Below are 15,285 nucleotides of genomic sequence, written 5' to 3'. Positions count from 1 at the left end.
ATATAAATTGTTTTACACGTTTAGCTGTTATCAAATGGTGGTGTGAAGTGATATATATCCGTCAATATTGATGAAGACATTAACGTACAGCATCATATATATCACCCTTATCTTTTCGTTTCTTTTCCCTTTGAACAGACAATAACATCATCGACTTGGCCATAAAGCAGAACATAATTTTATCCTTAGTTGACGTTGCAAAAGAGATTAATCAAATTGGAATGATTTTGTCCTTAGTTTCTCATGAAATGCAAAATTATGAAAAAAGAAAAATGATATTTACAGTCTTAAAATATGCAATAGTCATACTTATTTTTAGAAAAATGAGTAAATATATGAACCACATAAAAAGAAAATATAATTTTTTAGTAGTGTAACTTACTCTTTTTTTAAAAAAGTGCACAACACTTACGTAACCTATGAATTTATATAGCAATCTCCATAATATATACTAAATTATTGCAAAGTTGAGATGATAAGTAACGTAAATATGGCCATGAGCTAGCAAAGTTGAGAATATCAACATGATGTGAAGGAGATTTGAGGCTTGTGCATTATGGCCACAAATAAATTACAACTTGGACATTTGCAAGTATAATACTCAAGATTTTATCCTTTACAATGATTTTGATGAGTATCAATTAATTATATTATCAACTAATTTTTTTAAAATATAAGTTCTGACGTGATTTAGACTCTTATAAAGAGATATGATATTTGCAGTCACGAGTGTATAAGTGCCGCATAATTATTTTAAAAAAAAGTTAATAAATACAAAACTTACATGAAAAGAAAATTAAATTTTTAATAATGAACGATATTTTGAGTAAATACAGTACTAAAAGAGAAATCACTTTTAGTACTTGGTTGTAATTTTGAGAATTTTTATGATTCAATTTAATTGATACCACCTTTCTTTTTTTCTTTTATTTTTTTTGGCAGGATTAGTTGATAATTGATGCGCAAGGACTTTGGAAAGAAGCTCCCTTTGTAGGGTCCTCCTGCAATTCTTTATTTGGCCAACTTTAAGAAAGTAATACTTTTGTTTGATCAATTCTGAGAGAATCTACCAACTTAAAGGTTCTCTCATTGTCATTGTTAGAGTAATCATTTATTAGGTAATTCGTGCTAATTACGAAATTTGAATATATTATGCTATAGAAGATGTTGATGCCAACAACGACCACAAGCGACAAACAAACGATTGTTGTGAGAAATTAGTCAAAAGACACTATTATAGGACTGGTTAATGTAGGGTTAATAATTTTTAATGATCAACAAAACACTATGATATCTTTTGCATTATCGACTTTGTCTATGGTTTTTTTTACCCAATGGTGCACGTGAGTCTTTGCTATCATCATTCCATTTATCCTTATAACGGCTAAGTGCTAAAAGAGATTTCTCTTTTATTTTTAATTTCCTGAAAAGCTACTCAAACTTCTTAATACATGTCGACAATATCATCTAAAATGTTCCTTTCCCATTTTGAATTTCTTATTATATAAAGGAAATCAATCAAGTGCACTTTGAAATTAAGAATTACAATAATTTTTTAAATTGGATGTTTTTTACTAGTAGAATTGAGAGATATAATACGTGAATTTTACTACATTACGAATAAAGCTTAGCATTAAATATTCGATAGTCCATGTTAAAATATAAAATAAATAATAAATATTTTTTTTATCAGTTTAAATTTTTAAGATAATTAATAATTTCACAATTTTTGAAAAGAGTTTATAAAAAACTTATTTATTTGAGATTTTTAATCAAATCATTTCTAAAGATAGCACGAAGCCCAAAAAGCTTGGTTGTACACAGGGCATATGAACCGTACTAGCAAGGGGAATGCATATTATGGGCGCAAAGCCCAATATTAGGACCCAGTCCAAAGACGCAGGGAAGCCATTTGCAAAACGGCAGTGCTAGGGCCACCGCTGGGGCTCCCGCTCCCGCTAGGCCAAAAGTTTTTTTTTTTTCACATCATTTTTTTAATATTTTTAAATATTTAAAAAAATATAAAAAATTTATAATAATATTAAACAATTTTTACTTACTAAGAAAAAAAAAAAAAAAACTGGGAGCGGTAGCTCCCAGTGGGATTCCCCAGCGGGGGATCTAGCATTTTCTTTTACAAAAAGGGAATTTTCCATAGCTCTTTCATGGCTACTCAAAGTGGTTGCCGGAGTCTAAATTAGCATCGCTAAATCCAATTATGGTGCATCCTAGCGTTAGAGGTACCGCGGATAGAAAATTGAATGATCTCCCAAGAATACAAGGATGGAGAAAGTAGTCTTTAATTGTGGTGAGGTGAGAAAGCGTGCGCATGCATGGAAGTCGTGCATTTATCCAAGTACGACTTGTTGGACTCACCCACCGGCCGGGGGATGCGCAGAAAAAATTATATATCTAGACGTCAAGTACGTACCAGCTTGAAGGTTCAGGATCTAGCAAGGGGAGCATGCATATATATATATATATATATATATATATATTCTCTAGCTATAGATAATACGAGTAGTCGAGGGAGATAAGTGGCCGTGAAAAGGAAGGCATTTCTTTGTTTCTTTAGGTGGGGTGGGGACCGAGTCCTGGCGTAAAAGTTGATATGACAACTGCGAGGCAAAAGGAAAGGGAAAGATGATAACGATCTGCCATCCCCCAGTACTCCTGCAGACTTGGGTGTGGACACATCCATTAGATACTAGCCCAGCTGTTGCATTAAATACAACACGTATTAACTAGCAGCATAGCATAAAAAGAGCTAGCACGAGTTGTAACAAATTGGTCCAACTCCATGTTGAATGTTAGGCAGACAAACCCAGGAAATGACCACCAAAAAATGATTTTTAATGCATGGCCCCCCAAAGGTTTACAATAAGTAAATGTATTAATATATCTTATTCCACATGCATGTTTCTTTTTGCAACACGCAATACTTTTTAAACTTCTCATTTAATCAGTGAGGTATATGGGTTCACATCGATTTGATCTATAAAATATATCTTTCTCCCAAAATAAAGTTATCCAAAAGCATTATTCATTTACAAATTTACAACAAGAACCAGGTGGACAGGAGGTTTAAGATGCGCGTGGGGGAAGGAGAATTCCCGAAGAGGATAAAAGCAGGGAGGGAGTGATGGCCAATTGGGCATACAGTAGTAACCCGTTTTGTCCGGGCTACTCAGTGGGCCTACCCATCTTACAGAACACACAGACACAGAGAGAGAGAGAGAGAGAGAGAGAGAGAGAGAGAGAGAGAGAGCCTATAAGGGCCCATTGCCCATCTTCTCTCTTTGCCATTGATGGCTCTGGTAAAGCACCTGCCGCTTTCCGTCACTCCACACATCACCTTTTTACGCTTTCACCCTCCTTTCAAAGTATCGGGATGGAATATAAATTTAAAATTATTCAAATCATAAATTTACATTATATTAATCAAAATAATAATATAATATTCATTTTTTAATGATAATATTTTTTATTTTTTTCATATTTTATAACTGCACTGATCATATATTAATTAATAATTTAATCTTGACTTAAATTATTGTAAAAAATGTGGGTATGATATTTTGGAATAAATATCACTTTTAAATATATCACTTTTGAAGATAAAAAAATGTAGAAAATATTATGGGGTAGTTGAGTACACATTTTAGAATAAAATATTACTTTTAAAGATGAATAGTACATCTCTAAATATGAAAAAAGTTTTAAAAATACTATAACTCATATTTAAAATTATTAGTATTTGACTACTCCAATTAAGTTTATTTTATCTATACTCTTTCAAATTTTGAATATGGATAACGTCAATGTTCTGAGTCGAACGTTCCTGATATATACTTTTCAAGGTAAGCATGAAAATCAATTTGGTGGCCCAAAATGCCACAAGCAATGACTCTCGGTGGGGCCAATTTAGATGATAAGTTGAGTTGAGATGAGTTAAAAGTTAAAAGTTGAATAAAAAATTATTAGAATATTATTTTTTAATATTATTATTATTTTGAGATTTGAAAAAGTTAAATTATTTATTATATTTTGTATTAGAAGTTGAAAAATTTATAATGATTAAATGAGATGAGTTGAACTCATCCTAGTAACCAAACGCAACCAAGTCTAACCATTGAGTGTATCCTGTCCATATATAAAGTAGACAATTACTCTGGGTTTCTATTTCCACATATAAGGCTGGCAAATTGAATTTATTAGTTTTATTCAAGTGATGAATGGAGACTTTCATGGAATACATAAGCACTCGAGAGGAGCCTCTTATAGATGTAAATTTATGTCATTTTCTTTTCCGGTGAAAGATTGAGTAGCTGGTTGAGCCATTCTCTTTTTGGGTTCAGTGTTAGTAATTTTGGAATGAAATAATACCAAAAAAAAGAAAAAAAAAAAAAAAAAAAAACCTAACTTCTCAATCAATTTTAAAAGAACAATTATGTCTACTTGAAAAAATGACATACAGTTCTTTATAACTCTGTTTTAAATTGAGAACATTTATGTCAAGTGTAGAATTTATATAAATATTTTTTTATGAAACCTTACTATCATATGAGTTAGTAGTAATTAGTCAGTAGTAATGTTAAATAATTGTAAGAATATAATTATTTATACGAAAATATTGATGAATTATAGAACTACTTGCTCTATACATCAAGGGATTGATTTATCCAACCAAGCTGAAACTAGATGCATGTATAATGGATCCTTCATCCTCCACCTTGTTAAAACCCAAGATGTATGACATTATTCCTATAATTCCTAGTTGGGATTAGGCTTAAAATGTCAATTATTCATAAAAGAAAGCGGCTAATGTCAATTAAATTCGATGCATAATTGCTCCAACCACAGAAAAAGGATCATTGTCTCATGGATATACCTGTTCCCTAACTGCTTAGCCATAATGTGCTGCGTTTATCATTGCTTTTTTGCCTAAGAAAACAACTCATAATGACCCGTAGGAATCTATGGCAAAGTCAAAACTTAAGGAAAAACACAAAAGCAAAGTAGGTGTGTTTTGTAGGAGAAAAAAAAGGTGGATGTTCTAGACATTATGTAACCTATGCAAGTACCAGTTACAAAAGTCTGCCATAAATGAATATCGGCATAGGGTATTCAAGTAGCATGTACCTTAAATTTGAGTTAAGGAAGAAAAAGGCAGGCCTTTTTGTTTCTCTTGGACAAAATTATAGCACAGTGACCCTTCAAGATTAATAGCTCTTAGTATACGTTAACTGTGACGCCCCCAAATTCTATTTGGGATCGAACGAAAATTTGAAACGTCGAGACATGCAACACAAGGTTACCTGCCCCCGTTCATGATATATAAGATGCAATGTTCCTAACATGCATCTAACAATATGCAATATTGGCAGCGGATAATTTTTTTTTTCTTTAGCAATACTATGCACCAAATTGAAAATATCCCAAATGCTTAAAACATACTCCATACATAAAAACCTATTGAATAACTAAAATCACAACACTAGTCCAAAATAGTTATGATCCAAAAGTACTGGAGATGCAACTCCATCGTACAAGTAGTAATTTAACTACTATATTAACATTAACGACGCACCGTCGTTCAATCGACTGTGTCTAGTTGGTCAGCTCCTGATCCTCCTTCAGGTCCTGTAACAAGATCTACCATTCGAGGGGAATGGTAGTTGGGACTACCACAGTGAGATTTGATTTCAAATCTCAGCAAGTTAACAAAAAACTTCCACACATGCTAATGATGCATGGATGACAGTAAAAGCATAAATGTATAATCAAATTCATAAATAATTAAAACATAATTGACATAACTTAAATTGAAACATGAACTGAACTTGACTTAGTATGAACTTACTCTGAAACTTGAATTAACATGAAAAATACATACTCCACAGTTGTTGTGGCCCCATGTATTCTACGTGTAAATACATACTCCACAGTTGTTGTGGCCCCATGTATTCTACGCAAACTTGACTTAACATGAAAAATACATACTCCACAGTTCTTTTAACTTACTAGCAGTCTACTGTGTATGTGTGCTAAGTAAAGGAACTATAGTGTATGTATGTATGTTATCATATATGTCATGCCATGCCAAGTTATCACGTAATTATTTATTATACAGAATTTATTCTGTCATCAATTTTTATTTGTTACATAATATATTCTGTCATGTATTACTGTACATTACAAGTATGTCATGTTAAATATGTTGTCTATTATATGTTATGCCATGTTACGAAATGTTTCTATCTCAAGTTGGTCATGTATTTCAAGTTATATTCAAATCAAGTTATGCTACGTCAGGGCTCCAGTCCTTTAGTTTTCTAGTCACGTTTCATTTTGAGTACATTCAGTTTGTGTAGAATACATGGGGCCACAACAACTGTGGAGTATGTATTTACACGTAGAATACATGGGGCTATAACATCAACAACAGCAAACACTAACATGGAAAGTTAGAGACGCAGTAGAAGAAACCAGGCCAATCATCCAAAAAATAAACAAAAGAAAAAAGAAAAGAAAACTGCAGATTCAAGATGTCTTCGATGGATTGAGGTTTTTTTTTTTTTTTTGTTGCCCCTCTTCTCGGAAAAGAGTTGAAAATAATGTCGGGATTGAACATGTACCACTGAAAATCGGTCCGCCCAATAATTAGTAGAGGTTAAGGAAGTGGGGGTACGAGTGAGATTTGGGGCAGAAGAGGGGGACAGAATAGACATCCTCCCGGAAATACAGGGAAGCCGTACATCAATCTCTTCTTTTCAGTTGATGATATTTATATTGGAATTTTTAACTACCAACGCACTACAGTCCTAGTTATCACTCTCTCTCTTACTTTCCCTGTAAGCTCTCACTGCCACACATCACTGATCACACCCAGCAGTCGCAGCGTTGCAGCAGCAGTGCTGCAGCAAGCTCAGCCTTCGGACCCGAGGAAACAAAAGGAAAAACCTAAAGGAATACACAAAAATAATGAAAAAAGAAAAAGAAAACAAATCTCAGTATTGAAAGTCCAAACTTTTGTTCTCAATCCCCCCCAAATAAGCTTTTGTTTTGATTTGATAGCCAACAAACCCAATTCACCCCCGTTTCCCATACAAAGCGTGAAAGCAGTAGAAACAAACAGATAAAAAGAAAAAAAAAACAAAAACAAAAACAAAACGAAAAAGAGGGGGCTTTTCTCTTTTTGAGACTCCAAGCTTCTTTTTTAGCAATGCCAAAGCCACAATTGCTACCGTCCACCTCTTAAAAATGCAGGCATGACCCCCCTCCCCCTCTCTCTGTCTCTCTTACGCACTCTCTTTCTCATTTCCAAAAGCGCTTTTCTTCAGCTTCTGCTTTGGCTTACTGTTATTTCACAGTTTAGGGGCTTTTGATTTCATGGGTCTGATCGATCTCAACACGACGGAGGACGACGAAACGCCGTCGTCCGGATCCTCCGCTTCGTCCTGGTGCTCTGCCTCCGCTCTGAGCGCTTCGGCCTTGGCTTCGGCTTCGGCTTCGTCGGTCTGTCTGGAGTTGTGGCACGCGTGTGCGGGCCCACTGATTTCGCTGCCGAAGAAGAATAGTGTCGTGGTGTACTTCCCGCAGGGACACTTGGAGCAGGTTCCGGATTTTCCGCTTGCAGCCTATGATCTCCCTCCCCACGTGTTCTGTCGCGTTACTGATGTGAAGCTCCATGTAAGCACCTACACGAGGCATTACGGGTTTAACTATATATGCTTGACAGCTTGAGTCTGCGTGTGTTTGAATTTAGTATCTTTCTGGTGAAACTGTAGTGGTAAGCGAATGCTATCGGTTATAAACTTGTATGCGTTTGAGTTTGGTGCATCTTGATTGTCTTTTTATGGGTTTATTCTGGCCGTGTTTGGTTGGTTAACGAGAAATTTTTGGGGGCGGGGAATCGAAGGGTTCTCTTCCGTGTGTTTGTTCAGCGCGAGTCGACTCTACGAAGTTAATGCGGAAGATTGAATTCATTCAAGCTAGTTTTTATTTTTTATTTTTTGTTGTGTGTGGGGTTGGGGGGGGGGGGTGTATATTGGGATTTACAGAAGTATACATTCTTAATTTTTCTGAACATGGTTTCTCTGTGACCCAATGGGTGTCGGAAAAAATTATTTTGTGTTAAAAATGCTACTTTGTTCTGGATTTGATGTGAAATGTGTGTTTATTGGGGCAGGTGGAGGAGGGCACCGATGAGGTTTATGCGCAGGTCGTACTGGTTCCGGAAAACGAGGTGAGCTATAACAAAATGTTACGCATTGCATGTTTGCCCATAAAATCCAGGGAAGAGGAATACAGTTTAACTGCCGCAGTGCGGCTGTGCCTATTATTGCTCGTTAGCTTCATCGGATTGAGTATTTGATCTCTTGAAGATCAAAACAACATAAGCAAGACTATCAGCTTAATTTTCTAACAGTCTTTCAGTTTACATATTTTGCACTAGACATTTCTCTGTGTTTTTCCGTCCTTGAAAAATTTACCCATTTTTGTGTCTCGATTTCATGGTTAAAAGTTTTCCGTATCTCTACTTTTGTGTTGAAAACCTAAGAGGTAATTTTTGCTTTTCATGGATTGTCGTTCTGCACAGCAATTCGAGCATAAACTTCAAGAAGGGGAAGTCGATGCAGATGGGGAGGAAGACGATGCTGATGTAGCTGCAAAGTCGTCCACACCCCACATGTTCTGTAAGACTCTTACTGCTTCTGATACTAGCACACATGGAGGCTTCTCTGTTCCTCGTCGAGCTGCTGAGGACTGCTTCCCTGCCCTGGTAATCGTAGTAAACATTTTTCCACTCCACGTGTATTTTGGCTTCACCTACTTTGACATGTAAACCCATACTTGAATGCACATATTTGACCCACATATGTGCTTCAGTTTGTACTTCTTTTGTTGTATATGAACTTGGGCAAATTGTCACTGCAGGACTATAAGCAACAGAGGCCTTCTCAAGAGCTTGTGGCTAAGGATCTACATGGTTTGGAATGGAGGTTTCGACATATCTACAGGGGTACGACAGATACGTATTTCAAATAAAGAAGCTTATTGTACTGTGATGAAGCCTGCTTATTCACTTTTTGTTTGAGCAGGGCAACCGCGAAGACATTTGCTCACCACCGGGTGGAGTGGTTTTGTAAACAAGAAGAAGCTTCTCTCTGGGGATGCTGTGCTCTTTCTTCGGTAAAAACATTCTCATTGGGGAAATTTGACATTTTCTTTGTGATCTTTAACTAAATATTTGCTCCAGGGGTGAGGATGGAGAATTGCGACTGGGAATCCGAAGAGCTGCTCAAGTTAAAGGCAGCGGCAGTTTTTCGGTTCTCTGTTCCCGTCAGATGAATCATGGCTCTCTGATGGATGTGGCTAATGCTATATCTACTAGAAGCGCCTTCAACATTTACTATAATCCAAGGTATTAGCTGCTGTCTTTTCCTTGTTTGAACGAAAAATGTGTCAATTGCTACTTTCATGTTAACTAGCAGGCCAATTTCATTGGGCATGTGGAATCTTAGATTTTGGTCTTTAGTGTACAGAGGTTGAAGTTCAATTCCCTATCAAAGCTTTACCTATCCAAAAAAAAAAAAAAAAATCCTTAACAAATCTAAACTTTCTTTGAGGTGCTCACCAACAGCTTGGAAATATAGTGTTGAGAAAGTTATAATAGAAAAGGTCCCCAGTTATGTGTTCCTGTGCATGACCGAGACTATCTTTTCTAAATATTTGTTTGTTATATGTTAACTCAATATACGCTACTTTTATTTGTTTAGTTATTTCATGCTTACAAGTTGAAAGATTCACTCTTTCCTTGCTAACGAGTGATGTACTTAACTTCTAAAATTTTTCGAGTATATCTAGTAGGGCCAGTTCATCTGAATTCATAATACCTCTCCGTAAGTTCTTGAAGAGCCTGCAACATTCTATTTCAGTGGGAATGAGGTTCAAAATGCGTTTTGAAGCAGAAGATGCAGCTGAGAGAAGGTTAGGAATGTTGGACTTGCACCATTTTTTTTCTTTTTGCACCACTTAAGATAACTTAGATTAACTCAATCTAATTAGTCTGTCTCTCCCCCTTCCTTTGGTCAGATACACAGGACTTGTAACTGGAATAAGTGAAATGGATCCTGTTAGATGGCCTGGTTCAAAATGGAGATGCCTACTGGTATGTGTTTTTTATCTAGTGCATACTGGTATGTATGCATAACAGGACTTGATCACCTTTACAATAACTTGTCTTTCTTTTTCAAAAAATATTTGGGTCAGGACAATAATCTTTGGCTTTACTTGTGTTGTGTGAATGTACATATAAAATCATTTCTTAGTATTCATTGTACTGTCTCTTGTATCCTGTCTGGTTTTAAAAATTTCTGTCATCATCTGCAATAGTACCTACAAATGCTATACTTCCTCTGCTGCCATTGTAGCTTCTCTTTAAATTAGCTTAATTATTTAATTATTATTATTATTATTATTATTATTTCTCATTCTTTTAGGCTATTAAATGTATGTGTGAGGCTTGAAATCCAGTTCTTAATGTACAATAATATTTTCTAACAAAATGAGACTGGAAGCTACCTTATATTTTTCTTATTATTTTATTTTGAACTTAAAGTTTACTCCATTTTCGAGTTTTTGAAATCCATTCTACAGTTAACTTGAAGTAAACTATATCAAGAAATTGTCAAAAACATTGGGTTTCAGAAGAGCAGTGTAACTATTTATGTATTTGAGGTAGTCTATGGTATCAAAATTAGGGGTGCTACCCACCCTATACAAGCCCCATCTTTCACCATAGCCATCCTTCCCTGCCAAACGGGCGGGTGGATTTCTCTGTCTACCATCCGGCCACTGCAATCTAAACCTCAAATAAATTTTAAGAGTAAAGGATTATACGGCGCTTGCGCACTCACAATTGCAAATATCATGTCTCAAATTTTAAACCCTAAACTAACAGATCCAAAGTTCATAGATCCAAAAGTAAACATAGAAATCCAAAGATAAGTCTTAGATTGAAAAAAATGCTCATGGGTCTACCCACCACCACAGCGCAGGCACCTTGGGTTTGTGCAAACCCACAACATGGCTTGGCTGTGGATCCAAGCTGTGTTGTGGGTTTGCGCCATGGAGCACAATGAAGGCAAGATTTGAATGAGAAGAAAAAAAATAGAAGTAGAAGAAGAGAAGAAAGGAAAGAGGAAAAGAATAAGACAAAGAAAAGGAGAAGAAGAGATGAGGTTGTGCGGCATTGGAAGGAGGAAAAATGAACAGGGAGATAAAATATTAGGGTTTTAAACTTTATATACCTAAGCAAGTGGGTGGTTACCCTGCCCGGAATTTGCCCGTTTAGGTATATTAAGTTAAGCCCTAGTGGGATGGGCAGATCTCCTGAGTGGGGTGGGTGTGGGTGATCTGCTCCCCACCCCAATCCGAATCCATGCGTTAAGCCTCCTATCTTCAAGCTGAATTTGAGTGTGCATGTTTACACAAATGCGCATGTGATGCTAATGTGAAGGAGGAGGAGGTGAAGAGGAAGAAGAAAAGAAAAGGAGAAGAAGTGAAGAGGTTGTGCAGTGTTGGAAGGAGGAAAAATGAATGGTGAGATAAAATGTTAGGGTTTTAAACTTATACCTAAGTAGGCCGATGGGTACCCTGCTAGGAATCTGCCCACTTAGGTATATTAAGGTTGTGTTTGGGTAGTGAGGTAATCTCAGATATTCTGTGAATAGTAGTGAAAAACTAATGATAAAATATTGAATAGTAGTAAAAAGTAATGATAAAATAATGAATAAGAGTATCCGAACTAGCCAAACTAGCCATAACTTAAGTCTTGGCGGGATGGGTGGATCGCCTGAGCGGGGCAGGTGACCCCCTCCCCAGCCCTAATCCAAATCCAATGCATTAAGTCTCCTATCTTCAGGCTGAATTTGAATGTGTGCATGTTTACACAAATGCACATGTGATGCTAATGTATGGCAAAAAATGAGCATCAAACCTTGAATGTCAAGGGGTAGTGCTAACATTATGCAGAATTGTTTACTTATACCAAAAGGAAAAAATCCATTTTCTAGAGTTTATGTTGCCCTATTTTCCTTCTGTTTCCAGTCAAGGGATGTTGCTTTTGCAATTCCAGTGTCAATCTGTCTCCTTGTTATCCATACAGCTGATATCTAAATCCTTGATCAAGGATTTCTGCCTGATGTCCTTGTGGATAGTGACAGGTTTCTGATCTATTGTGACTGTTTATTATTGGTTGGCTGCTAAGTTGTAACTATTCAAACTATAATACATAATGATCATTAGCCATTGCAGTGATGTCAGGAATTTGGATATTCTGTTGAGTTCTTAACTGTAAATCATTTAATATGTTTGGTTGTTTGCTCTTGTGGACCTATGCTGTCTCTATTTCACGACTATTCTGTATATTAAAGTGAGGTGTTCACTTATAATGTGACGCGTTCCAATGAAATTGCTATAATTGATGCTGGCTAATGTTTTTGGCTTCCCTTTGCAGGTTAGGTGGGATGATGTGGAGACTAGGCATAACAGGGTTTCTCCATGGGAAATTGAGCCATCTAGTTCTCTTTCGGGTTCCGCTAGCTTGATGGCGCCTGGTTCAAAGAGGACCAGGATCGGATTTCCTTTGGGAAAATTGGAATTTCCAATTCCCAGTAGGTTCTTCTGCATTCCAAAAAAAAATTTCTTCCATAACAAATTGTCTCTTCCTTTTCCGCACGACACAATTGACTGGTGTTATTATTCTTCTAGCAGATGGGATTGGAGCATCAGACTTCGGGGAATCTTTAAGCTTCCAGAAGGTCTTGCAAGGTCAAGAAATTTTGGGTTTTACTCATGACGGTATCGATACTCATAGTCTGCGTACATCTGAAACGAGGAGGTGTATTCCTGGTTCAAATGGTTCAGTGACTGCTGCAATAGGAGATGGTGTTAGAAACCCAGTTGTGAACTCTGATATCTCCTATAAAGGCATGGGCTTTGGTGAATCTTTGCGATTCCAGAAGGTCTTGCAAGGTCAAGAAATATTTCCAAGCTTGCCATATGAAAGAGCCCCATCAACTAATGAGGCTCATGTCAATGGTGGCCTTGGAATCCTTGATGGTGTTCAAGTGATGAGCTCGAGGAATGGATGGCCTGGGATGATGCAGGGCAATAATACAACCATGCGCCCATTTTCCCCACCTATGCAAGCTTCATCACCATCCTCTGTCTTAATGTTCCAGCAAGCAACTATTCCAGTTTCTAACTTAGGTTCAATGTATAAATTCAATAGTCTTGAGGATCAGAGAATTAGTAACCGAAGTTTGTCTGTTTCTGAAAAAATTGGTGGAAAGCTCACATCATCCTCACTATATGAGCATAACTTCTGCAGGAAAGATCAAGGAGGCACAAATTCCTCCAGTTTTGAGCATAATCAACTGGTCTCTACACTCCCTCCTCTTGCAACTCAATCCACATTTGAGGGCAGCCAGGATCTAGTTCCATCATGTAAAAGTAGCTGCAGACTCTTTGGGTTTTCATTGACAGAGGAAAATCATGTTGCAAATACTGAGAACTCCACTCCAGCTTCGTCCCCATTGAATCCTGAAGCTTCTTTTCTGCCTCGTTGGGGACAAGTTCCATCCCAAGCCTCCACTGATGACCGAGGCAGTTGGAACCGCTTGTACCAAAGTAAGCAACCTCTATGCTGTAAGATATGTTTTTTGATATTGCATTGTAGTGTACTATTGTTAGGTAGGAAGTTCAGCTTTGTAAGCAAGAGTGTTGTCAACAGGAAACGGTCTTCCTAAGCTAGACATGTATGATTATCTGATTATTGGTTGGAGCTGGATTTGATATGGAATGGCTTTTAGCTAGTCTGGGAAAATGACGGAATGTTGCAAGAATAGTGAGGATGATGCCTTTCTGGAGATGATCCATGGCAGTAATATCTGACTATTCCTTTCCAACATCATTGACATTATCTTTTGCAATCTGTATCAATCCTGAAGCGGGTGTTTTTACCATCTTGAGTAGCACATGGCACATGTCACAAGGCTCACCCAAAGATGCTGGCTTAGGGATGGATGGTACTAAAATGTCATGGTATTTTGTACCATCTAGCTTGAAGCGCTTCTCATGGGATTGTGCGAAAAATATCCCACCAGCCTAATTTCATGGTGAAAACAGATGATCAACGATTGGGCATCTCTTTCTACTTTCAAGTTGATTCTTCGGATTTGCCTTTCTTTCATAGGCACAAGTATTTGTATACTGATTTATTGACAATGAATCTGTTTAGTTTTCTACTCCTATGGTTGATAGTTGTTGACATCGTTTTGCAGGAAATTCTGCAATATTTTCACAAGAGCTATGATATCTACTAAAGGTGTAGTACTGCCCCTGAGGTTGCAGAGGAGGATGAATGTAGTTTGCTCGGATTGTGTTCTGCCATTAGTATAAAATTATAAATTAGCCTGTGAGGAGATAATTGTAATTATAACCTCTAGGCAACTTGATTGTATTTCAAGAACAAGTTGTGTTGCTCTATTAGTTTTCTTATGATCGCCTACAATGATCTGTTCTAACATATCATCATATTCTACGAAATTGGATACTTTATGCTGGTTGCCTATGATTTGTCAAGTTGGTTTATCCTTTGTGAACTTGTCTGTTCCAATTTTGACTGCAACATCTTGATTGTTTTTATTCCTCTCTCTCTCTCTCTCTCTCTCTCTCTCTCTCTCTCTCCTCACCTCCCCGCCCCCGGGCGGGCAGCGGCAAGATTAGCTCTCTTGTTTTCTAGCAGGAGGCTTCGCTCTGTTTCTTGGTAACCTTGTAAATAATGGTGGTAGAGCGAGTTCCAGTATTATAAATTGTGGTCCAGTTGCTTGTGACTCTAGTTGTTTGTCGTTGGCTACTTTAAAGCCAAAAAAAAAATAAAAAAGAATGTAAAAGTTAAAACAAATGAGAAAATTATACTATATCCCGACTCGGAGGTTAGAAGAGACAGCCGCCTTGGCACCTTCTTAAGATTTGAAATGGTACGTAGGTTTGGATAGTGGTATAAATTTTATTTTATTTTAAATGAAAGTTTAAAATATTATGTTTTAATATTATTATTATTTTGAAATTAAAAAAAATTAAACTATTTATTATATTTTGTATAAAAATTAAAAAAAAAAATTAAAATAATGATACGAGATAAAAGGAGAATTTTGTCTCTTACCAAACCTGCAGATAATCTCTCTTCTTGCACACCTTTTGAGCTTATCATTC

General features: G+C 36.6%; 1 protein-coding gene across 9 annotated transcripts; it reads left to right on the top strand.

Moving 5' to 3' along the window:
• The first annotated feature begins 6,824 nt into the window (after nucleotides 1-6,824).
• Nucleotides 6,825-14,672, top strand: LOC122275729 (auxin response factor 3-like). Of its 9 annotated transcripts, none has more exons than XR_006228682.1 (13): nucleotides 6,826-7,269; nucleotides 7,379-7,692; nucleotides 8,192-8,248; nucleotides 8,603-8,785; nucleotides 8,941-9,025; nucleotides 9,105-9,195; nucleotides 9,263-9,427; nucleotides 9,871-9,993; nucleotides 10,099-10,174; nucleotides 12,524-12,680; nucleotides 12,778-13,698; nucleotides 13,802-14,186; nucleotides 14,352-14,672. XR_006228682.1 is itself a non-coding variant. In XM_043084932.1 (11 exons), exons 1-11 carry the CDS (start codon nucleotides 7,393-7,395, stop codon nucleotides 14,381-14,383), a joined length of 2,190 nt encoding a protein of 729 aa, XP_042940866.1. In that variant the 5' UTR covers nucleotides 6,827-7,392; the 3' UTR covers nucleotides 14,384-14,672. The 9 variants fall into 9 exon arrangements, 1 of the variants encoding a protein (XP_042940866.1); XR_006228681.1 differs by having other exon boundaries at nucleotides 7,374-7,692; XR_006228683.1 differs by having other exon boundaries at nucleotides 6,825-7,692; nucleotides 9,874-9,993.
• Nucleotides 14,673-15,285: the final 613 nt, after the last annotated feature.

This window comes from Carya illinoinensis, chromosome 9 (genome assembly GCF_018687715.1).
Source record: "Carya illinoinensis cultivar Pawnee chromosome 9, C.illinoinensisPawnee_v1, whole genome shotgun sequence".
Lineage (NCBI taxonomy): Eukaryota > Viridiplantae > Streptophyta > Magnoliopsida > Fagales > Juglandaceae > Carya > Carya illinoinensis.
The sequence above is the reverse complement of the archived record's forward strand: the minus strand, read 5'-3'. Positions and strand labels throughout refer to the sequence as shown.